This window comes from Pteronotus mesoamericanus, unplaced genomic scaffold (genome assembly GCF_021234165.1).
Source record: "Pteronotus mesoamericanus isolate MK-2021 breed Mesoamerican mustached bat unplaced genomic scaffold, CSHL_Meso_final scaffold_232, whole genome shotgun sequence".
NCBI lineage: Eukaryota > Metazoa > Chordata > Mammalia > Chiroptera > Mormoopidae > Pteronotus > Pteronotus mesoamericanus.
In genome coordinates, this window is record NW_026555311.1 from 5,506,691 (window position 1) to 5,531,474 (window position 24,784).

The following is a 24,784-nucleotide window of genomic DNA, read 5'->3' on the forward strand; positions in this document are numbered from 1 at the left end:
ACAATTATTTTCATCTATTCTTAATACTTATTCCTTAGGGCAAGTTGCTAGTTAGAAAAAAGAAACTTCCACCAACATGAGTAGTAGCCTTAGTAATGCTTATTCTTTTAAAAGTAAGTAGAATGTTTTCTAGGACTACTGACTTTTTCAAGATACACTGAATAAAATTCAGAGATAAAAGTTCTACGTGATTTTTTTCAAAGTCAGTATAAAATATTCAATAATGTACTTTACAACTTATTTTATCACAAGATATCTATAATGATTATCATTTCCTACCTCATATTTTATATAATACTTAATTCCTTCTACCTCCTTTCAACAAAAAAAAAATTTACTAGCAGATAAACGTATAACTACTTAGTAATGTATATCTTTTCTTTTTATTATATACATGGGAACACTCATTTTTTTAAAAATCATGATGCCTGATTAAATTATTTTTGATATTTATACTTGATCCCTAATGTAAATATTTTTAAAAAGTCAAATACCAGAGTTTGATACATACAATACATATGTTTACCACAGTAATACAATGCTTTTCAAGAAAATCCTTGCTTCATGTAGCCTAATATTAGGTACATATTACACTGCTTTATTTCAAATTTGGTAACGGGAAACTGACTATTTACTCACTGCCTAGCTTTTATAGCTTACTATAAAAAAACTGTATTAGATCTTCGACATTTATTTGATTGCATACAGTAAATTGGCTTAAAAGGTACATGCTTCAATTTATTTCTCAGTGGAGTTTATGACACTCATTGCAATTCTCTGAAAATATTTTCTTGGATTGGAAAAATTGATTCAGACTTTCTCACGAATAAAATTTGTCTCACTGGTTTGAAAATGAGGACTGCTTTTACCAATCAGGTTATATAGAGATACCATCCATAAAATAAATGAGTTACATCACAGCTTGAAGTTTTCATAAAAATACAGTGAAAGGATAAGATCCTGGCAATGGTAAAATGAAATTCACAGTATTTTGAGTAATTGCTGAATTAGTAAAACAAGCACTGGGCGGGGAGGCAGAAGATCTACACTGGGTCCTGCTCCCTCCTTGGCAGTCTGTGTATCTTTGGGTAAGAGGTCTACCTCTCTAAACCAAAATCTCATCTGTAAAAGGAAAATGAACTATGATATGCCCATTTCACATGATGACAGATAAGTGAAAGGCATTTTTAAACTGTAAACCGCTACATTAAAGTAATAATGTCAATGACTACCTGGAAAATAAAATCTAACAAAACAACAATAAAAATTTCTCACACACAATTCAAAAGGTTAAAAACCCAAAAGAACACATACTGCTTTGATAAAACCCTTCAAATATCATTCCTACCTACATTACAGGAACAAAGTTTCGAGTATATGTATAAAAATAAAAACAAATAAAATCTAGCTAAAGTTTATCTTATTCTAACAATGAATCATATACAACTCAGATACACAAAGCTAAGTTGGGGAGGAGAGAGAGGGATTCCACTCTATGAAATATGTATGTTTAATAAAAATGCACATTATGTTAAAAAAATACCAAAAGTCACGATGTTTATGTTGTTTTGACCAACTATATACTGATGATAATTGTATTGCTTATTTAATACAGAAAATGTTAATGCTTAGGCTTATGGTCATAAGATAGTAAAACAAATTTTAAAATTTCAATTTTTATATACAGTATCATTGTGGCAGAGAAGTATAATATAGACAAATAAGAGTTTCTAGCTTAAGAATATACTATATTGTTACATTCAGAGGAAAGGGTATGATATAAAGGAGAAAAAGGAAAAACATCAACTTTCCAAATGTTAAAGAAGGACTCATCTGGGTGTTTTTTAAAAAGATAAAGGTAAATACATTCCAGTGGATACAAAGAATAATCATACATCTTTGTTTTAAAAGTCAACATATGCAATATGTTGAAAATTACATAACTGCAACTATTTAAGTTTTTGGTGAAAAATTTTAGATGGCAATCTGAAAAATGTTTAAGTAGTTACAGATTTTTAAAAAAAAAATTTTAAGAGCAAAAATTTGAAGCCTCTCCTCTAAAAACCAGAAAAGTTGCTCAGTCCTTGAGACAATAACTAAGCAAGGGTATCTGTGAAGCTGGGAGAAAAAGGCTCATCTCTTTTTAATACTGTTTTAGAAGCCACAGCAGACCCACACCAGGTTCTATGCAGGCTGTGCACTGCACAACTACAATAGGCACCATTCATACAAAGTACAACTTGTACAACGTAAATGGGAGCCCTAACTCACATCAACAATCAGCTGTGTACCCCAGACTATCCAAAGGCAGAGGCCACTAAGAAGTCAATCACCAACTTCAGAAAAAGGAGTATGAAAAGCTACAATTCAAATGTCTCCAGTATTATCTTTTCTGTTACTTATTCAAGCCAGGAGCTTTCTTGGGTAAATCAAGAGTTTAACAGCCAACAACAGAAAAATTCAACCTCATTTTACAGAAAGAGCATAATGATAAAAAGTCCTGAGTTAGAAATCTTTCACTATACTGCTTAAATTTGTAACTTGGGCAGGTTACCTTATTTTTGTGAATCTCACTTTTCTCATCTGTAAAACAGATAAGATGTACCGACATCATAGGATTGATATGGGGATTAAATGAAGTAAGAAATATAAAGTAACTGGCACATTGTAAATGCTCAATAAATGGTAGCTCCTTCCCTTTTCCAATCTACTTAGTAAGGGAAAAAAGGAAACGTAGTTGTGATTATTTACTAGGAAAGTGGTTTACAAAATGATACCATAAGATAACAACATGGTATTTAAGGTAAAATTATCAAAAAGAAAATATGACAGGAAAAAAAATTAGCAGGGGTAATTTAAAAGGCCAAACAAGCAAGATAATTAAGAAATGGAATGAGTCGTCAATGCAGACGAAAAACACAAAAAAAGACAGCATTCATTCAGTTAGGGCTTCAACCTACCCTTACTCATGACAAGCAAAACTTCCCTACCAGCCCTCTACTTTGAAGGCAAACACTTAAACTAGATTCTGTTCCTAATATACCCACTGGCGGTTGGAAATCAATGGACACTCCTTGGTGCTGAAGTTGGTTTTCCTATAAAACCAAATAAAAAAATTTATAATGTATAACATGATCAAATGATAGAAAGGCACTGTAGACCACATAAGTACTCAGCAGATATAGGCAGTGAAATCAGCCTAAGCATTTATGATGCTTTTTTTTCTTAATTTCAGAACATATGAAGAGGGAGCTCTTCATAGGCAAAGTCAGGACCTGTCATTACATTGTGAGTACAGTCCCTAAAAATATCACTAATTGTTGTTCTGGAAAGACAAACTGTAGATTTCTAAAAACAGTTCAGTTGTCTCTCATCAAATGAAAAATACAATGTATTAACCTGAAATACCAATAGATATGAAATTTTAGCCAGAGAGAAGATAATCATGAGAACTTCCAAAAGAAAAGAAAATGTGGGAAAACAGGGTTTTTAGTTGCCTGTCACTTATTTACCACATGGAGAATATTAAACAAGCACAAAAAACAAACCATATCATTTGTCATTGCTCCAAATGTGAGATACAACTTCATTTTTGCCCCTCACATTCATCAAATTGGATCAAAAGCTACTTTTAATTAATAATAATGACAAAGGACAGAAATCATCAACTAGGATATGGAAAATCATGATTAAAGGAAATCTCAGGCACTTTATTGTTTTAAAGAAACTACAGTAACTTTAAAAAATAGGAAATAAAAGTTCCATGATAGAGGGATGGGTTAATAAATTATAATACACTGACTCAATGAATTATTACCCAGAAAAATGACCACAAAGACTAAGTAGATACCTGAAAGTGTGAATAATTTAGTAAATGTAAAAGCAAAATACAAAATAGTATTTAAATGACAATTGCAATTATGTAAAATATAAATTCATAAAGATTGAAAGTTACTATATGAAAAACAAAACAGCTGTATTTGAATTGAGATTATAAATTACTACTTTCACATTTTCTAAAAATTACGGTTACACAGTTCGACTTTTAAAAATCACCTATTTGAATCTGTGTGTGTGTGAGTATGTGTGCTGCATACATAATGAGTTTCTCCAATACCTTTCTGTTGTGACAGCTCTGACGGCCGCATGGCTGATGCCACAGGCTCCGAGAGGCGGTCTGCAGCAGGGGGTGTTCTCACTGACGAGGCTCCTGACACAACAGTGGGTACCACTGGGCTGGACTTGGGAGGCTGAACATTTTGCATAACAGGGCAGGATAAAGAATCTGCAACTAAAGATAAGAATCTATTTCAGACTTCAGTTAAGATGGAGGCATAATAAAAAATGGCTCACCTCCTCACATAACCACATCAAAATTACAAGTAAATTATAGAACAACCATCACTCAGAACAGTCAGAAATCAAGGTGAATGGAAGTCTGACTACTACAGACTTAATGAAGTCACATCCCTCCAGATTGGCAGGAAGGCATAATACAGAACAGGCTGGTCCCACATCCATATGTGATAGATAAAAATTTGGGACGGATATCTCCGAAGTGAGAAGCGCCAGCCCCACACCAGGCCTCTGAGCCCAGGGTCTCAGTGACAGGAAGATAGATCCCTGTAACTTCTGGCTGCAAAAACCAGCCGGTACTCATTGGTGAGAGAACCTGTTGGAGTCCCATGCAGTTTCTCTTGAAGAACCCACACACAGACTCACCTACTCAGACTCACTTCCTCCAAGCTTCAGCCTGTGCACCCAGTGGACAACTACAGACCACATCAGAGCACCACCCTGCCCCTGCAGAGCTGATCCTCCACAGAGGGTAGAGGCTGGTGGTCAGTAGTCACAGCCAGTCCTTGCAGCAGACTGACCTTCGTAATCCCTCCCACTGACCTGCCAACAGCAACCAAGGTTTAACTAAAAGAGATGGGTGTCCTCAGTCCATAGAAAGGGTGCACCTTGAATACTCAGCTTGGGTGATAGGGGAGGCTGTGCCACTGGACCCTACAGGGCACCTACTACATTAGGCCATAGTATTAAGACTAGGAGTCAGTGCAGCTCTACCTAACGCAAAAAAACTAAACACAGGAGGCTGCCAAAACAAGCAGACAAAGAAACAGGGCCCAAATGAAAGAACAGATCAAAACTCCAGAAAAAGATAAGCAATCTATCAGATGCAGAATTCAAATCACTAGTTATAAGGATTCTTAAGGAACTTAGAAAGGACCTCAACAGCATAAAAAAGGTTCAATCAGAAATGAAGAATTCACTAATTGAAATAAAGAACAATTTACAGGGAAACAATAGTAGAGTGCATGACACCAAGAATTAAATAAATGATTTGAAACAGAAGGAAGCAACAACAAGAAGACAAAAGAATCCAAAACAAAATGAGGATAGTGTAAGCAGCCTATGGGACAACTTCAAGTGTTCCAACATTCACATCATAGGGGTGCCACAAGGAGAAGAGAAAGAGCAAGAAATTGAAAACTTATTTGAAAAAATAATTTAAGAAAACTTCCCTGATTTGGTGAAACAAACAAACAAACATGTAAGTTCAGGAAGCAGAGTCCCAAATAAGATGGATGGAAAACAGCGCACTCTAAGACACATCATAATTAAAGTGCCAAAGGTTAAAGATAAAGAGAGAATCTTAAAATCAGTAAGAGAAAAGCAGTTAGTTACCTACAGGTGAGTTCCCATGAGACTGTCAGCTGATTTCTCAAAAGAAACTTTGCAGCGTAGAAGGGACTGGCAAGAAATATTCAAAGTCATGAAAACAGGGACATACAGCCAAGACTGCTCTACCCAGCAAAGCTATCATTTAGAATCAAAGGACAGATAAAGAGCTACCAGACAAGAAAAAACTAAAGGAGTTAGTCATCACCAAAACTATTATTACATGAAATGTGAAAGGGATTTATTTAAGAAAAAGAAGATCAAAACTATGAACAATAAAATGGAAATAAATACTTATCTGTCAACAACTGAATCTAAAAAACAAACTAAGCAAACAAGAACAGAGACAGAATCATGGGTATGGAGAGTATTTTGATGGTTGCCAGGTAGGCGGGGGTGTTTTGGGGGAATCTGTGAAGAGGTGAGTAGATTAAGAAGTACAAATAGGTAGGTACAGAATAGCCATGGGGATAAAGTATAGTATAGGAAATGGAGTAACCTAAGAACTTAATCACATGACCCATGGACATGAACAACGGTGTGGGGATGGTCTGAGGGAGAGGAGGGTGCTGGGTGGAGGGCGACAACAGGGGAATAATTGGGACAACTGTAATAGCATAATCAAGAAAATATAATTTAAAAAATAAAAAAGGTAAAAGGTGGGGGAAAAAGTCCATTTTATTTACAGCAATGAACTTATATTAAATGTTTAATATAAACTTATAAAAATGTATTAAAATACTAAAATAATACAGTTCATTTGGAGTTCCTAAAAATTCAGTAGTATCATATTTATCTTATATACCTATGTATACAAAATAAGGTGGTCCAAGAAATTTTCAAAAAACCTGAAAACTCACCAAATATTTTTATAATCTTTAATTTTAATATCTTTATGAAAGTTTCCTAAACAAGCTTCCTTACCTTCTTCAACAATGTAAACCCAAAATAGTTTTTCTTTACTAATTAATGATCGCTATTATTTATTACTGTATTATGCAACGCACCTCAGATGGGAATATGAATAGAGGTACTTGATTCTGTAGTAATGTGGTTCATGAACTCTACAGTTGTTCCTAGTTTCCAGCTCAGATCTCATTTCTATTGTAAACTGCATCAGTGTAGTATAAACATTTCTTATTTGCTATTTTTAATCAGATGGCTTATTTCACTTGTCACTAAGTTAGGGCCTGATGGTAACACTAAGTTGGATTTCTAAAACAAAGTACATGTGATGCACAGTGGACCTTTACGATAGCTCAAATTGCCTGACCTAGGGGATAATCTTCAATCAACGAAGAGGTAAGAACCTGTCCACTGATGGATGATTAGATAAAGAAAACATTATATGTATATATACACATATACACACAGCATGTGTGAAGATACAATAGATAAATGGATAAAGAAAATGTGGTATGCGCATACATACACACACAGAGCAACATTATTCAGCCATGACAAAAGGAGGAAATCCTGCCACTTGGCAACATGGATTGATCTTGAGGGTATTATGCTAATTGAGGTAAGTCAGACAGAGAAAGACAACAGTGTATGATCTAACTTACATGTAGAATTTTAAAAAGCTGAACTTATAAAAAGAGTAGAATGCTGGTTGCCAGGGACTGAGGGGTGGGGGAAATGTAGAGATATTAGTCAAAGGATACAAACTTTAAATTATAAGTTCTCAGGATCTAATGTATAGCACCGTTGACTATAGTTAACAACACTGTATTATATAGTTGAAAGCTGCTAAAAGAATAGATCTTAGCCCCGGATGGTGTGGCTCAGTGGACTGAGTGCTAGCCTGTGAACCAAAAGGTCCCCAGTTCGATTCTCAGTCAGGGCACATGCCTGGGCTGCAGGCTGGGTCTTCAGTTGGGGGTGCATAAAAGGCAGCCAATCAATGTATCTCTTGCACATTGATGTTTCTTGCCCTTCCTTTCTCCCTCCCTGCTCTCTAAAAGTAAGTATTTAAATTAAAAAAAAATAGAAATTAAATATTCTCACTACACACAGAGAAAGGATAATTATATGAGGTGATGGGTGTATCAATTAACTCTACTGTGGTATCATTTTATAATATCTATGTGTATCAAATTACCATGCTGTACATCTTGAACTTTTATGCCAATTATATCTCAATAAATCTGAGTAAAAAACCTAAGGTAAAAGATTAGCAAGCATTAATATATACTGAACACATACATATACAAAATGAAGCAAAAGCAGGTTTACAGTTGTTCATATGTGAAGTAATACAATAAACAGTAATATAGGAATAAACTCCATTTCAGACACTCAAAACTGTAAACCTACTTTTGCCCAAGCCTGTATATGCATATGCACTCATATACAAACACATGTATATATGGATGTGTATGTATGTATGATACATATTTACATGTATAACTTAGGTCTAAGACGGAAACCCATGTAGGACTATGGTGGTAGAATAAAACGTGTCCCAATAGTGTATAAATGGTATAAATATGGAAATGGGGAGAGAAAGTAGAAGGTAGTCTAAATATGCCAACTACTTCATCACTTTTAGGCAGAACAAACATTGTGGGAGACTGAAACCAGTCGCATTATTTTGCTGTTTTCATTAAGAAGTGGAGTCTACCCTGGCTGATGTGGCTTAGTTAGTTGGGGTGTTGTCCCACAGAATGAAGGTCATGGGTCTCATCCCCTGTCAGGGCACATAACCAGGCTGCAGGTTCAATCTCCAGTTGCGGTGTGTGTAAGAAGGCAATCAATCAATGTTTCTTTCTTATATAGATGTTTCTCTTTAAAAACAAAGAAAAAAAAAAAAGCCCTCTGATAAGGATTAAAAAAAAAGAATAATTCTTAAGAAGTCTATTTCTCAGCCCCTAAATCAGGTCTGACCTTGACTGGCTTTAATCAACAGGATTTGCCAGAAGTAGTGGTGTGCAAGTTTTGAACCTTAAGTCTCAATAGTCTTGCATCTTATGTCTTTCCACTCTTCTAATGTAGCCCTGAGTCCACCACGGAAGGATGTTTAGTCAAGTGGAGAGTCAACTGAGATACTCAAGTGAATAGTCTGCATCAGCAACTAGACATGTGCATGAAGCCCTGGGATCTTCCCACTTGGCCAACTTCCGAGCTAAATGAAGTTACATTGAGTGTCCAGGAAAAAAGGATGGAGGGACTGCCCAACAAATCCACAGAACCATGAAAAATAACACATTACTTTTGTTTTAAATCAGCATTAGCTAACTGATATAATCATTAAAACCGCTCAAGTAACAGAGCAATAAGTATATTTAACAGTACAAAGTAAAAACTAAGAAAGATATAATCATTTAAAACTGGGTGAAAGAAAAGCGAAGGGGTAGAAGATTAATACATATTAATTTTACCTTTGCTTACAACAGAAATTAAAAAATACTATGTGAAAATACAGAGAATATTTCTGCCTCTGGTAACAATGGGCTAGTAAGTAGGACCAAACCTACTAAAATGAACTTTAAAAACTATGTTTAAAAATATCCTATTAAAATCATCAAAAACCAAACATGGTATTAACAAATACTGAGGCTAAAACCTATAAGAAATTGAGAACTCAGAGATGCTCAAAGTGGCTTTCACCCTGTGGGTATCAGTTGCAAACCTGACAAGACACATTGCTAGAAACACCAAAGATAGGATACCTGCTAAGATACCCTATTTGTCCACTTTTAAGATATGGATAAGGATAAGGATAAACTAGGGAACTAATCTTTACCAATGCCAGCAGCTTTGGTTCAGAACACCTATAAAGTCTAATAAATCTAGAGTTTTGAACTTGGATTAATGTGATCACATCTAGTAGTACCTGAAGGCAACTGGCAGAGGAAACACAAAACCTTTTTGGAGAACGATTCCATCATCCGAGGCCTCAAATTATTCCCACAAGTGATTTTTCCAAAAACAATTCCAAGCACAAAGTCAAAGATTAGAGTAGTTCCGAACTGGGCCCTTTGTCTGTTGTGGCACATTACAGCCAGTCTCCAACCTGATACATAGCATTACCTAGCTTATAATCCTGCAATATTCTGCCAGTGCTTGAGGATAAAGATAAAACTTCTAAAAATGATTGACAAGGCCCTGAACCATCCTAATCCCCCAGCCTCATTCTGCTGTGGTTCTCCAGTTTCACTAGCCTTTTATCAATCTCTTGAACTTGCCATGCTCCTTCCGATTAAAGGGTAATATAATTTAAAAAATTCTCCCTTTGATATTATAAACTGTTTTCTTGAATAATATAATTAATACAAATAAAAGTTTATGTGATACATGTGTATGAACATATTATTTTTTTTTAACTTTATAAAAATAGCACACTGAAGGTATTCTTCCATGACTTCCTATGTCATATTTCCAGAATTTTCTTTCATCATTTTCACTGCTGTTGAGGAGTCCACTGAAAGGACATACTTTATTTATCCATTCTACTATAAATGGACTTCTGGGTTTCCAATTTTTTTGTTTTCACCAACAGTACTGCTATGAATATTCCCGAACATGTCCCTGGTGCAAATGCGCAGTTTTCTCTACAGAAGAGCTTCTCAATGTGTGTGCCACACACAGCTGGAGTGGGTGTAGGTATAAGTGAAGGGCTGAGCAGTCCTCTTAGCCCTGCAGCAGCAGCTTGTTGAAAATGAGCTCTTTGGCCTAGAGAACAGACTAGTCCCTTCAGCCCTGTGTCCCAGACAAAAGTCATCATTTATTTTAAGTGTTACACATCTAAAACAGGAAGGGGTGCTCCTGGGCCTTCCTAGTCAAGTGCAATCTACCAGCCAGCAACAACTCATGCAGAAACTTGCTAAAGATGTAGTATCTTAGGCCAGGCTGTACTAGACCTGGTGAATCAGAACCTGCATTTTAACAAGATCCCAGGTGACTCATGCACAAAGTCAGAGCATACAGAAATGGAATAACTGCATTTTAGGGTGTGGTTACCTTCTATTACACTAATGCCAAATTCTTCTAAAATACTGAACAAATAAACCCTTCTACAAACAGTGTCTAAGATTCCCATTAGTCCACATCTTTGCCATCCCTTGGTATGGTTAGACTTTTGAATTTTTACCATTCCGCTATTAGGTATAAGAAGATATCCCTTTCTGATTTTAATTTGCTTTTCTCTATTAATGAAATTGAGTATATTTCATTTTCTGTGAAATACCTATTCATGTATTTTTATTCTGGTGTTGCTGGTCTTTTCCTTATTAATCTGTAAATGTTGTTTATGTATTCTGGACAAATACTGTACTTTTTCCCTTCCAGCTAATGGATGGCCTTTTTGTTTGCTTTATATTGTCTTTCAATGACGAAAAGCTCTTCCTTAGGAATTACTCAAGCTTATCATGCTTATTCTTTTTAGCTAGCATTGTGTGTTGTTCTTAAGATACTCTTCCATATTCCAAGGTTCAGGAGGTAGCTTCCTATATTTTCAAGTGTTGCCTTTTTGCACTTCAGTATTTATTTATTTTTTAAAAATATGTTATTTATTTATTTTTAGACAGGGTAAGAGAGGGAGAAAGAAAGGGAAAGAAACATCAATGTATGGTTGCCACTCACATGCCCCTTACTGGGGACCTGGCCTGCAACCCAAGAATGTGTCCTGACTGGGAATCGAACTGGCGACCCTTTGGTTCTCAGGCTGGAGCTCAATCCACTCAGCCACACCAGCCAGGGCTCAGTATTTATTTTACATGCAATTTATTTTATATGTGGAGAATTCATCCTTCAGACTGCAGCTCGAATGTCAAATATGAAGGAAAATTTGGCTAAGCTTCATGACTAGTAGGCCAGATGTACCTAAAGTATGCTTGCTAAGCACCATATATCTAAGCTTCATGAAACTTAAATAATAACAGCAATTTTACATTCATTTGTGTTTATTTGGACAATGTTTGCTTCCTCACACAGAAGTGTAAAAATCATGAGGGTAAGAATCAAGTATTTTTACTCACTGTTTTATCTCCCAGCCAGCGTTAAAACAATGCCTCTCAGATAGGTGGCTTTCAAATATTTGCCAAATGAATGGAGAAAAGTTCGAGACATTAAGGACAACAGAAACATGTACACCAAAATGAAACTGACTCTTTCACAACAGAATCTGACAGAAAAAATAACATATACAACTGGCACTATCAAAAATGAACTGCGATACAACTGTTTAGTGTATGGGATGTTAGAGACAACTCATGATTCAAGAATAAGTTTTTTCTTTGCAGGGTGTACTAAGGTAGTTCTCTAGTTAGTTCTTATACTCCCTTAGTAATTCTCGATAAAATTCTTTCGGAACTAGGGAGATTAAATAATTCCCAGCTAATACATCATTGCCCTTCAAGATGTTCAACCTACAACATTTAAAATGCATCTTTTATTCTTTTCTTTTCTTCATAAACTACATCAATAAGTCCTTAAAATCATCCTCTGTCATCTGTCTTATGTCTAAAGGAGTCCCAGCACAAGTCATCGTCATCTAGATAATTTTAGCAATTCTTTCCTCACTTGTCTGTCTCCAAGTTCCTTCTCCTCCAGTCTATCTACCACACTTCTCACAGAAGAAGGTTCTGAAACATAAATCTGATAGTGTCATCACCTTGCTTAAAAAACTGTTGATGGCAGGGAATTCCGACCAAGATGGAGGAGTAGGTAGATACACTTGGCCTCCTAGCACAACCAAAAGAAACACAACAAATTTAAAAACAAAAAATAACCAGCACTGCCAGAAAATCAAACTGTATGGAAGTCTGATAACCAAAGAACTAAAGAAGACACATTCATAGAGACTGGGAGGAGGGGCAGAGTCAGGCAGATGAGGCTAAGAGGATGCATAGAAAGGTGGGGGCTGGAGGACCAGGCAGGCGAGGCAGCGGCTGGCCAACTGGGCGGTCCCACGTTTGTCTGTGGATAAACCAGCTGAGGAGTGAGACAAACCATGGAATCTAGGGTCCCAGTGCTGGAAAAGAAAGCCTCAAAACCCCTGAAGGTAAGAACCTGTGGGTGTTGCAGCAGTAGGAGAAACTTCCAGGCTCACAGGACAGTCTGTTGGAGGGACACACAGGGTCCTAGAATGTACACAAACCCACCCACCCAGGAACCAGCACTAGAAGGGCCCAATTTGGTTGTAGGTAACAGGGAAGTGACTGAAAGCCTGCAGACAGCAAGCGACTTGTTTCTTCTTGGACCCCTTCCCCACACTCAGCATCACAGCGCAGCTACCTGAGTTGCCCTGCCCTGACGAATACCTAAGGCTCTGGTCTGCCCCTCCCTATGTAATAGGCATGGCTGAGACAAAGAAATATGGCCCAAATGAAAGAACAGATTAAAGCTCCAAAAGTAGAACTAAGCGATGAAGAGACAGACAACCTATCAGATGCAGAGTTCAAAACACTGGTAATCTGGATGCTCACTGAATTGGTTGAATATGGTCACAAAATGGAGGGAAAAGTGAAGGCTATGCAAAGTGAAATAAAGAAAAATATACAGGTAACCAACAGTAAAGGGAATGAAACCAGTACTCAAATGAATGACTGGGAGCAGAAGGAAGAGATAACATTCAGCCAGAACAGAATGAAGAAACAAGAATAAAAAAAAATGAGGAGAAGCTTAGGAACCTCTGGGACAACTTTACATGTTCCAACATCCAAATCATAGGGGTCCCAGAAGGAGAAGAGGAAGAGCAAGAAATTGAAACTTATTTGAAAAAAATGATGTGGGGGAACTTCCCCAGTTTGGCTAAGGAAAGAGACTTCCAAGAGATCCAGGAAGCTCAGAGGGTCCCAAAGAACATGGATCCAAGGAAGCACACACCAAGGCACATAATAATTACATTACCCAAAATTAAAGATAAGGAGAGGCTCTAAAGAGCAGCAAGAGAAAAGAACACAATTACCTACAAGGAGTTCCCATAAGACTATCAGCCGATTTCCCAAAAGAAACCTTGCAGGCAAGAAGGGGCTGGAAAGAAGTATTCAAAGTCATGAAAGGCAAGGACCTACATCCAAGATTACTCTATGCAGCAAATCTATCATTTATAATGGAAGGGCAGATAAAAGTGCTTCCCAGAGAAGGTGAAGTTAAAGGAGTTCATCATCGCCAAGACCTTACTACTATATGAAATGTTAAAGGGACTTATCTAAGAAAAAGAAGATCAAAAACTATGAATAGTAAAATGACAACAAACTCACAACTATCAACAAATGAACCTAAAAAAAGAACAAAGCCAAACTAAGCCAACAACTAGAACAGGAACAGAATCACAGAAATGGAGATCACATGGAGGGTTATCAGCAGGGAGGGGATGGGGGAGAATGGGGGAAAAGGTACAGGGAATAAGAACCATAATTGGTAGGCACAAAATAGACAGGGGGAGGTTAAGAATGGTATAGGAAATGGAGAAGCCCAAGAACTTATATGTATGATCCATGGACATGCACTAAGGGGGCGGGAAATGGTGGGGGGAGGGGAGGTGCAGGGTGGAGGAAGGTAAAGGGGAGAAAAAAATGGGACAGCTGTAACAGCATAATCAATAAATTATATATTTAAAAAGAAAAAAGTTCCCCAGGTGGTCCTAGTGTGCAGACAGAACTGTGGTCCAGTGCAGCAGAGCATGCAAGAACTGGGGAAAAAAACCAAAAACCAACCAACCCCCCAAAAACTGTCGATGGCTGCTGGACCATACAAAAGCAGGCTTCTGTTTTTCTTCATCAACTCCTCTCACTTTTGTAAGGGTACAGCCCACCAAAACCTAGGAAACTGACACAGTGGAAAAGAGATAACCAAAAAAGCCAAGGTCTGAAGGAAGTGTTCAGGAAGATAATCATTTCATCTTCTGAGCTTCCAGGAGGAGTAAAAGTAGAATATTCTACAGGTGGTAGATACAAAGGTAAGAAAAGCTGATAAGCTTTAAGAGTAGCTTTGGAAAAAGTGAAGGAGGGTGAAAGGGAGCAAAACTGTTATCCCCATGCTACAACTCGTCAATTCCCTAAGTTTTCAAAGCTGAAAATATTCTCTTCACTGTACTAGTTATACTGCCAAGGTAGTTTTCTAATTTATTTCTAACTTGGATTTCTTTGTCCAGAAATCATCTCCTAAAGGGTGTTTATTTTGCTTTTCCTCAGGCACATCACCACCCTGAGAAAACAGACACTAGTGTATCAGTGATTATACACTAGTTTCAGGTATGCTGTAGATCTTATACAATGATTATATAAATGTTTATTATTATATTTTTATGAGTGGCTTTTTAACTGCTTCTTGTTTTATAAAATTGTTAGCCCTGACCGGTATGGCTCAGTTGGCTGGGCAGTGCCCCACACAGCAATAGGTTGCCTGTTGTGGTCCCAGTTGGGGAGTGTACAAGAGGCCAAGTAATTGCTGTTTCTCTCTCACATCGATGTTTCTCTCTGTCTCTTTCTGCCTCCTTTCCCCTCTCTTAAAAAATAAATAAATACATAAATTAAAAAAATAAAAACTAAAATTGTACATTAATCACAGTACTATTTTGTGATATGCTATCAATGTGATCCTTATTAAGCAAGAATTAGTAAAAATAATTTCTATAAAAATTCTTTTTCTGGCAAAATTCTAGCTCTTGGCAACAAGATTTATCTTCATAATTTTTAAAATTATGTGCTTTTCATATAACACGTTCATGGACAGAAAGAATTAACATCATTAAAATGTTGATTCTACCCAAAGCAATCTATAGATGTAATGCAATCCTTATCAAAATACCAATGGCATTTTTCACAAAAATAAAACAAATAACTTTAAAATGTATATGCAACCACAAAAAAAAAAAAAAAAAAACCAACAAAAAACCCCTAATAGGCACAGCAATCTTGAGAAAGAATAAAGTTGGAGGTATCACACTGCCTGATATCAAACAATACTATAAGGCTATAGTAACCAAAATGGCAACAGAACAGAATAGAGCCTGGAAATAAACCCAAGGCTACAGGGTTAATTAGCCTATGACAAAAGAAACCAGAATATACAACAGCACAGTCTATTCAATAAAAGGTGTTGGGAAAACTGGAAAGGAAAAAAGGAAGAAAGGGAGGGAGGGAGGGAGGGAAAAGAAAAAGGGAGAATCTAGACCACTTTCTTATACTGCATACAAGAATAGAGTAAAAAACAGATTAAAGACTTAAATGTAAGGCATCAAATCATAAAACTCCTAGAAGAAAACAGGCAGTAAACTCTGTGACATTACTCTTCTAATATTTTTCCCGTTATATTTCCTTGGGCAGGAGAAACAAAAGGAAAAATAAACAATGGAACTATATCAAACTGAAGAGTATTTACATAGCAAAGGAAAGCATCAACAAAATAACCGCCTACCAAGCGAGAGAAGATATTCATTCACCAATGATACAACCAATAAGGGGTTAATATACAAAATTTATAAGGAACTCACACGATTTACCACCGAAAAATAAAAAAAATTCAATTTAAAAATGGGCAGAGGACCCGAAAAGACATTTCTCCAAAGAGGACATACAGATGGCCAATAGATATATGAAAAGATGTTCAATATCACTAACCATCAGAAATACAAATTAAAAACCACCATCAGATATCATCTAACACCTGTCAGAATGGCTATCTTCAATAAACCAACAAACAGTAAGTGTTGGCAAGGATGTGAAACAAAGGGAACCCTTGTGCATTGTTAGCGGGACTGCAAATTGGTGCAGCCACTGTGGGAAACAGTATGAAGACTCCTGAAAAAAATTAAAAATAGAACCACCTTGTGACCCACCAACTCCACTCCTGGGTGTTTACCTGAAGAAATCCAAAGTAATAATTTGAAAAGATGTATGCACCCCTATGTTCACTGCAGCACTATTTGCAATAGCCAACCTAAATGCCCATCAATAGATGATTAGATAAAGAAAATGTGGTACATAATAAATACAATGGAATATTACCCAGTCATTTTTAAAAAATGAAATCTTATCATTTGCGACAATATGGATTGACTTAGAAGGTACTGTGTTGAGTGAAATCAGAAAAAGACAAATACCACGCAGAATCTAAAAAACGAAATAAAAAAACAAAATACAGAATCAGATACAGAGAACAAACTGATGACTGCCAGGTGTGAGGGGGGTTTCAGGGCTAGGTGAAAAAGGTGAAGGGATTAAGACGTACAAATTGATAAGTTATAAAACAGTCACAGGGATGTAAAGCACAGCACAGGGAATACAGACAATAGCATTACGATGCCAGGTGGGTACTGGACTTACTGGGGGGATCGTTTAGTAAAATTTGTAAGTATCTAACCACGAGGCTATACAACTAAAACTAATATAAAATAATATTGAATGCCAACTAATATTGAAAATAAATAAAATTTAAAAAAAATTTATGTGCTTTTCAAAACAAAGGGTGGTAAAAAAATTAAGAAAATGGCTTTAAATTAATCTCCAGAATTTCAACACTCATCTTGCTGTCAAATATGGGTACATTTATACCCCAAAGTCACACACTCAACCAACTCCATCTAAAATTTGAAAAGAGCTTCTGAACTTTAAATGAATGACAATGACAGTTTATAAATTTTTAAATGGCCTAATGAAATGATGCCATTTAAACACTAGACAAAATGTCACCCTAAGTTAAGAACCAAACAGAGCACCCAAAAGATATATCCTTGGGACACATTTTAACAAAATAATCTGAAGCTCTAGTGCTAATAGGCTTTTCTAAAATAAAGAGGCAAATGAGATTAACATTTAAAGGTCTTTTTATTCCATGTTTCTGCATATAAATTCATTAATTGACAAAAAATAACAGCTTGTTTTTGATAATCACTTAACTCAGGTCTATGCTTTTTGATCTCAACCCTTTAAAAACTGCTTAAGATGTTTTTTGTTTTTGTTTTTTAATTTTTATTTACTCCTTTTGAGAGAGAGAGAGAGAGAAACATCATTTTGTTGTTCCACTTATTTAGGCAGTCATTGGTTGATTCTTGCATGCAACCTGGCCAGGGATAGAACCTGCAAACTTAGTGTACTGAGACAATGCTCTACCTGAGCTCCCTGGCCAAGGCTTAACAAGTGTTACTGTACTTGAAAATGAAACTGGTATAATCAAGTAATTAAAAGGTATAATCATTTTGTCAATTACTCAGGGTAAATTTCACACAAAACTGTTCAATATGTAAGATTCTAATGTTAATGACAATGTAATTTAAGAGTTCCAGAGCAGTTAAGTTTCCTGTTTTTCTAGAAAATTAAAATAAAAACTCCCATAGCTCCTAAACTTTGTACTTAGACACTCAAGTTGCCCCAGCAACAAATTCACAGAGTTTGAAGGGAAGTTTTAAATTTTCAATAGAAACACAGTTCCATCCGTCAAATACCTTATGAACTATTACTACTAAGTTGCTTGGGGTACTATTAAGAAAATATTGAGATACATCAGCTGACAAAATTTGGTAACTTCTGTAATATTTAACTGTAAAGTAGATTTTAAGTAACTTCTTTCTTTTGAAATGGTAAAGTGCAAGTATCATATTAACCTGAAATGTATTTCTCAACCTCTATATATAAAAGTAATTTAACAATCTAAAGGTAAGAAAAAAAAAACTTAACATAAGTTAACTTCTAAAATTATATTTATTATGGCTTTCACAGTATAGTACTGGCAATAAAAAAGTGAAAATACACCCCATCTCTCTGCCTAAAAAACCAAATACTAGAGTTATTCAAACAGAAGGTAATTTTGTAATTATTCCTACTCTTTATTCAATATTTTTTCAATAATAAGCTCTTTCCAATTAGGTCTTCTCTTCATTAGCCAAGAGGCCCCATGTTTCCCTGATCCTACATGTCAGTATAAATTGGTTCCATCCAGGGTCCCATTCACATCTCAGAAATAAGACAGAAATTGCCTGTATTTCTTGTTGGTTTGTCACAAAAGTCACAAAATCCTTAAGTCAGAGGGACCTTAGGATAAGCTGATCTGTAAAAGGACTGCTAAAAAAAAGAAAGGAAACAGAATTTCTAGGGGGCAGAAAGCCCTGGTTCTGAGAAGGGCAGAGTCAGAAGAAACTGAGCTCCAGGACAAGCTGTTTCTAACATTAAGGACCACAAGCAAACCAACTTGGATAGCTTTCCTCATTTGCAAAACAAAAGGAAAGGACTACATTAGATTTTGGATCTGTTACTAGGCATCCCTTGAAATCCAGTCAGAGATACAGATTTCTGAGACTACCCTGGAGTTTCTGGTGTAGCAGCTGGGACTGAAGATCACTATTTGTGCAAGTGATTCTGGTGCACAGCCAGGTCCAGGAACTATGACAATGCTTTCAGTTGACTTATGCAAGATTCAGTCAACGCTTTTAACTCTGACTTGACGTCCACAGGTACAGAAGCTATCTTGTTCATCTATAAGCAAACATGCCAAGAATGGCAGAGAGGGAAGACAGAAAAGAGGAACTGAGGAGATCTGGATCTATTGGATTCCCCTAGACTGCTTGTTACATGAGAAAGAAGATACCACCACCTTCTTTGTTTAAACCACTGCTAGGTGCTTGAAGCTGAAAAGCGTTTCTAAATAATACAGCAATGAAGACCAAGAGATCTCAAATGTACAGTTGAGATCTAATAATCTAAAGTTCTGATTTTATATAATCTAATTGCCCAGGGAAGAATACTCTTCTACAACATCCTGACATATGGCTATTCAGACTTTGATGTACAATCTGAAGACATCATTCAGAAAACTACTGCAGCTTTACCAATTCCTATTCTTTCCATATATTTTCATTAAGTTCAAGAGCATGTTCTGTTAGGTTGAAGTTCACAAGTTGAATTAAAGTGAGTATATCGTATGGAAACACCACATTAAAAAAGACTACATACTTACATTCATAATTTTTAAACTAATAAATTTAACTGTATCTTGGTTTAGGAAGGTCAGAAAGACTAACTACAAGGGTATTTTTTATGCATCTTCCCCCCACTCCCATTTCCTCATCCTTCATCCTAATTTACCAATCTGGAAATAAAATAACATCAGCTTTAATGGGTAGGAAATAGATCTTCTGTAGTAGCTAACCCAGAGAAACAATTGTTGTACATTATAGGTGTTCACCTTTTTCTTTCTTTCTTGTTTTTTTTGTGGTGAGTTGCCTGACCTGGAGTTGCTGAAGCAGGTGCTAGATAGTCTGCAGGTCAGCCTTGTACTCAGGCTCTGAGACTGGGCATCTGAGGCTGTTCGACATTCAGCCCCTAACAGCAGCCTCTGGGAGCCCGATGTGTAACTCTCCCATCCTGCCCTGTGCCACCCTCTCGGTGCCTCCTGGTGGATGTGTGTGCTTACCATCCTGGCTGCCCTACTGTGCCTTTGGAGAAAGGGATCTTGTTAGCTGGGGCATGGGAGCCTGCAATGTTTCCCTCAAGCCCCTGAGTTCGCAGACTTGGAGGCAGAGCTGTATCCCAGCTGTAGAAAAACCTCTCTGACCATGCTTGTTGACTATATTATAATGGAAAATACCATATTTTACTGTGTATAATGTACACCCACGGTTTTTGTGTGCATTATATACAGGGTTATGTTTTAATTATGCTCATGTATAATGCGCATCCTTATTTTCCCCTAAAAATTTGGGCAAAAAGTGCACATTATACACAGCAAAATACAGTGATATTTTGCACAGTGTTTTCTGATTTGTTTGTATGATTCCCTAGAAACGTATTTCAAATCAATATCAAAGAGAATGTTTAACCAACAGAGTTTTCTTCTCTACCTTACCCCAAACCTAGTCTAGGCTGTCAGAGAGAAGTGTCTAAAACTCACATTTGACCATGTCACTGCTGAAAAGCACTGTGATGCCCCTTGGGATAATGACAGACTGTCCCTGATGCAGCCTCCCTCTCTCCCCCCATCAACTTTTCTACAGTGAGTTGAGCTCTGGCTGGGACAGTAACTGCCCCAAAGTTGAAAGAGTGTTTAAAAAAAAATAGTGGCAAACAAAGTATATCCCCAAATGGACCCTTCCATTTAACCTATACCTAACTCACGTTAACGATAACTACTGCAGAGGCATTAAAAAAAAAAATCAATAAATATTGACGAAATCCCAATCATGGCAAAGGATCAGGCTGCATGATACAGATGGTTGGGTGGCTACGTGTGACTAGGTAAAGGGGAAGGGCCTAGCGAGATGCTATACAATACCACAAGAAATAAAGCAAATTAATTACATAGGTGAGCTAATTTTCAATTCTTCTATTAGGCAATATCCATCTTTAACTTTTATGCAAATAAAAACCTAAATAGAAATGCACTGATTTTTCAGCCATGCTTTGGTGAACTTTTAATTTAACCTACCAGTATCTGTTGGGTTGTTGTTGGCTGTAGCCAGGGAGCCAGTGTGGTTTTGGATGAGATTATCTTGAGCTGATGGAAGGCCTGAAGCTGACCATGAGAGAGTACTGTATCCTGAACGACTCTGCTGCTGGTGGTACTGTTGTGATGGTGGAGGTGGAAGTGGTGATGGACGGCTGAGAGCGGTATTTTGACCAGAAAATGAATTATCTCTAGCTGGCCTGATAGTTGAAGCGTTCTGTGAGGTAAACACTTGTTGCCCATATGGATCATCAGCAGGAAGAGAGGGATATGGAACACTAGGATACGCAGCATTAGAAACAGTTGACACAGCATAGTGACCACAAGTAGAGGGAAATCCCTGAGAAACAGCAGAAGAGTTGGCAGAGTACATGGCTGGACTATTGTAGTGATTCACAAAAGAGGAGTATGGCTGGGAGGCACTCGTATGCAAATGAGATGCTGATGATGTGGCACCTTGGAAATATTCTGGGGTAGACCCCACAATGTGAGGGGCAGGAGGACCCCTGCCATATATCTGCTGTGCTCCTGGTTGTTGGTTCATTGTTTTAGAAGTCACCACATTTTGTGTTGGTACTGTATAGAGACCAGAGTAGTAATCGCCACGCTGGCCATCCAATGGCAATGAGGTCATTTTCTCAGGTCCTTGAGAGTAATGTCCTGAGGGAGCACTATAGTTTTGAGGATACAATCCATACCCAGATGGAACTTGCATTTGATTCTGTGCTGGACCTGCAAAGAAAAGCAAATAAAGATTGTTAAGGAGATAATTTTAAAGCACTGTCCTACTTAAATACTGCCTAATTAATTTACTTCTCCATAATCACAAATTATTACAAAAGATACATACTGTTAGAGACCCAATGTGGTAGCTAGTCTCCAAGAGAGCCTCCAATGATCCCTACATCCTGGTATTCACACCCTCCCACTCTGTACCAGAATTGGTCTGTGTGACCAATAGCATATAGCAGCTGTCCTTAACCTTCCTGGCACCAGGGAAGGCGGGGCGGGGGGACACGACGCAGGAGGTGGAGCTCAGACAGTAAATCGAGCAAAGCTTCCCTGGCTCCCCCCACAACTCACCTCCTGCTGTGCAGCCTGGTTCCCAACAGGGCATCACTGGTATCTGTCCATGGTCCAGGGATTGGGGACCCCCAGCACATAGCAAAGGTAATAATACGACACTTCCAAGGTTTGCCCAGCCTTGGATGTTGGCTCGCTCTCTCTTTAGATCACTTAGTGTGGTGGACTAAACCTGCCAAATTGTGAAGAGCCCTATAGAGAAGTCCATGTGGTGAGGAACTAAACTCTCTGGCCAACAGCCAAAGAGCCACTGAGACCTGCCAACAACCACATGAATGAGCTTGGAAGCAGATCCTTCCTACCTAGTAGTCTAGAGATAACTACAGTTCCAGGTGACTTGATTACAATCTCATGAGACCCTAAGCCAGGGTCACCAAGCCAGGGCCATTTCCAAGCTCACATCCCTCAGAAACTAAGAGAGTAAATATCTGTTGTTTAAAGTTGCTAAGTTTTTGAGTATATTGTTCTACAGCAATTGATAACTAACCTACCTAGCATAGAAGAAGCTTAAACCTTTTTTTATTAGCCTTCTGAAAAAAAAACTACAGAAGTAACAATATGCCTAGTGTAAAAGAAATTCAAACAATGACTACTATAAAGTGAAAATTTCAAGACCCCTTCTCTCCCTGGTATATGATATCCTACTGCCCAGTTTTAGCTACAGCTAGTGGTTTCTTGTGTATCCTTTGTATACCTACCTATGTATATACAGTATGTAATATATATAAGCATATATATATTTTTAAACACACCATTTCATACTATATTTCTGCAACCTGTTTTTAACATATCCTAGATATCATTCTTTTAGCATAAATTTTCATTATTCTCCTAAAAAAAAATCTATGTTGCATTTCATTGTAGATATATAACATTATTTACTAAATCCCCATTAATGGATACTTATTTCAGGGAGTGAACTAATTTATATCTGAGATCAGTTGGAGATTCAAAGTTTATGCTTTTAAAATTGACCATTATTGCCAAATCTCTCTTCAAAAAACTATCAATGTGTACCACCCATCAATAATGCTTAAGAATGTCTCATCTTCCCAACATTGAGTGACATTTTAATCTTTGCCAATCTGGTAAGTGAAAAACATTTTGGTTTGTAGTACCTAACTTTGAGTGATGCTGAACTTTTCAAGTATTTCTTAGTCATTTTGTGTCTTCCTCTGTTATTTGCCGTTTTCCACAGCGTTGCGTTTTATGTGTTCTTGTAGATTAAGAAATTTAACCTGTTATTTTTATATGCTGTATATATTTTTCCTCAGGTTACTGTTTGTCTTTTGACTTTATTCATGGCATCTTTTGCTATACTATCTCGATTATGTAGTAGTATCTTTCATGCTTCATAGATTTTCAAATCATTCTTAGTAGAACCTTCCCCATTCCAGTATTATAAAACTACATACCCATGTTTTCCTCTGATGCTTTTAATACTTCCACATTTATATTTTTATATCTTTGATCACAACAGATTTATTTTATCATTAAAATTAACATTAATCATTATTTTTGTTAATATTAAACATTTTACACTATGTGGCATTCACTGGTCTGAATGCTATACATATATTAATTTCTTTAATTCTCCTCACAGCCTCTAGAAGTAAATAGTATCATTATACCTACTTTATAAATTTGATAAATGAGGCACAGAAATTAAGTCATTTAATAGTCACAATCACAGGAGGTAACTGGGTTGGGATTTGAATCAAGTAATGTAGCTCAAGTCCATACTTTTAAACAATAATCTGCAGCCCCTTACTACACTAAAATACACTAGCTTTCTTTTTAAAAAAGATTCATTTATTTATTTTTAGAGAGGAGGAGGAAGAAAGAGGGAAAGAAACGTCAATATGTGGTTGCCTCTCACGCACCCCCAACTGGGGACCTGGCCTGCCCACCCGGGCTTGTGCCCTGACCGGGAATCAAACCAGCGACCCTTTGGTGCACAGGCCGGCACTCAATCCACTGAACCACACCAGTGGAAAACCACTGGCTTTCTTTGGCCTTGTAAATATCAGTCAATTGTCTCAAGCAATGAAATTCTAGCCTTGGTTCCAACTGAGGGCAATCTTTATCCTACAATCAAATTTTTGAATCTTGTCAAAGGACAGGTATCTGTGCCATATCTCAAATGAAAAGACAACAAAAACAATTATTCACAAGCCACTGTATTCCTTGCCATAATGTATAAAAATATTTGTTTATAAAAGATGTATGAATAAAGGTTAACATTTCCTTAATCTGTTTCCAGTATCTACTAAATAATGTAGTGGAACCTTGATCTTTGAGCATGTAAATACATATTCTATAGCAGACACAAAGATAACTTACACAATCAAGCTGTAAAGAAAAAATAGTATCTATACTTCTGTACTTCTAAAAAGCATATAGAAAACCAAAATTAAGATAAAACTGTTTTACCAGACATCCAATTTACTTTTTTCTTGCAGTGTATTTTACATGGTCGTATCTGAATTTATTTACTTAAAAGGAAGAAAGTGCAATAGGAAGCTTTCATTAACATGCCAAAAAATGTGAAATGTTTTCCCTCCCCTCTTACTTATTTATATTAAAAAATGGATTTGTTACTATTCACTACAGTCTCAGAAAATTCTACTGT

General features: G+C 36.8%; 1 protein-coding gene across 7 annotated transcripts in view; it reads right to left on the reverse strand.

Moving 5' to 3' along the window:
* Positions 1-24,784, reverse strand: part of SEC24B (SEC24 homolog B, COPII coat complex component) — a 94,285-nt gene that overhangs the window by 51,392 nt on the left and 18,109 nt on the right. For 5 of the 7 annotated variants that reach the window (XR_008530685.1, XM_054591628.1, XM_054591626.1 and 2 more), the window contains exons 2-3: positions 21,052-21,801; positions 4,118-4,291 (exon numbers count right to left, since the gene is read on the reverse strand). Coding sequence is in view for 6 of the 7 variants with exons in the window: in XM_054591628.1 (XP_054447603.1) it covers positions 4,118-4,291; positions 21,052-21,801 (924 nt within the window). In the remaining variant the exon portion in view is untranslated. The remainder of the gene's footprint in view (positions 1-4,117; positions 4,292-21,051; positions 21,802-24,784) is intronic. The other 2 variants (XM_054591631.1, XM_054591632.1) reach the window with 1 other exon arrangement.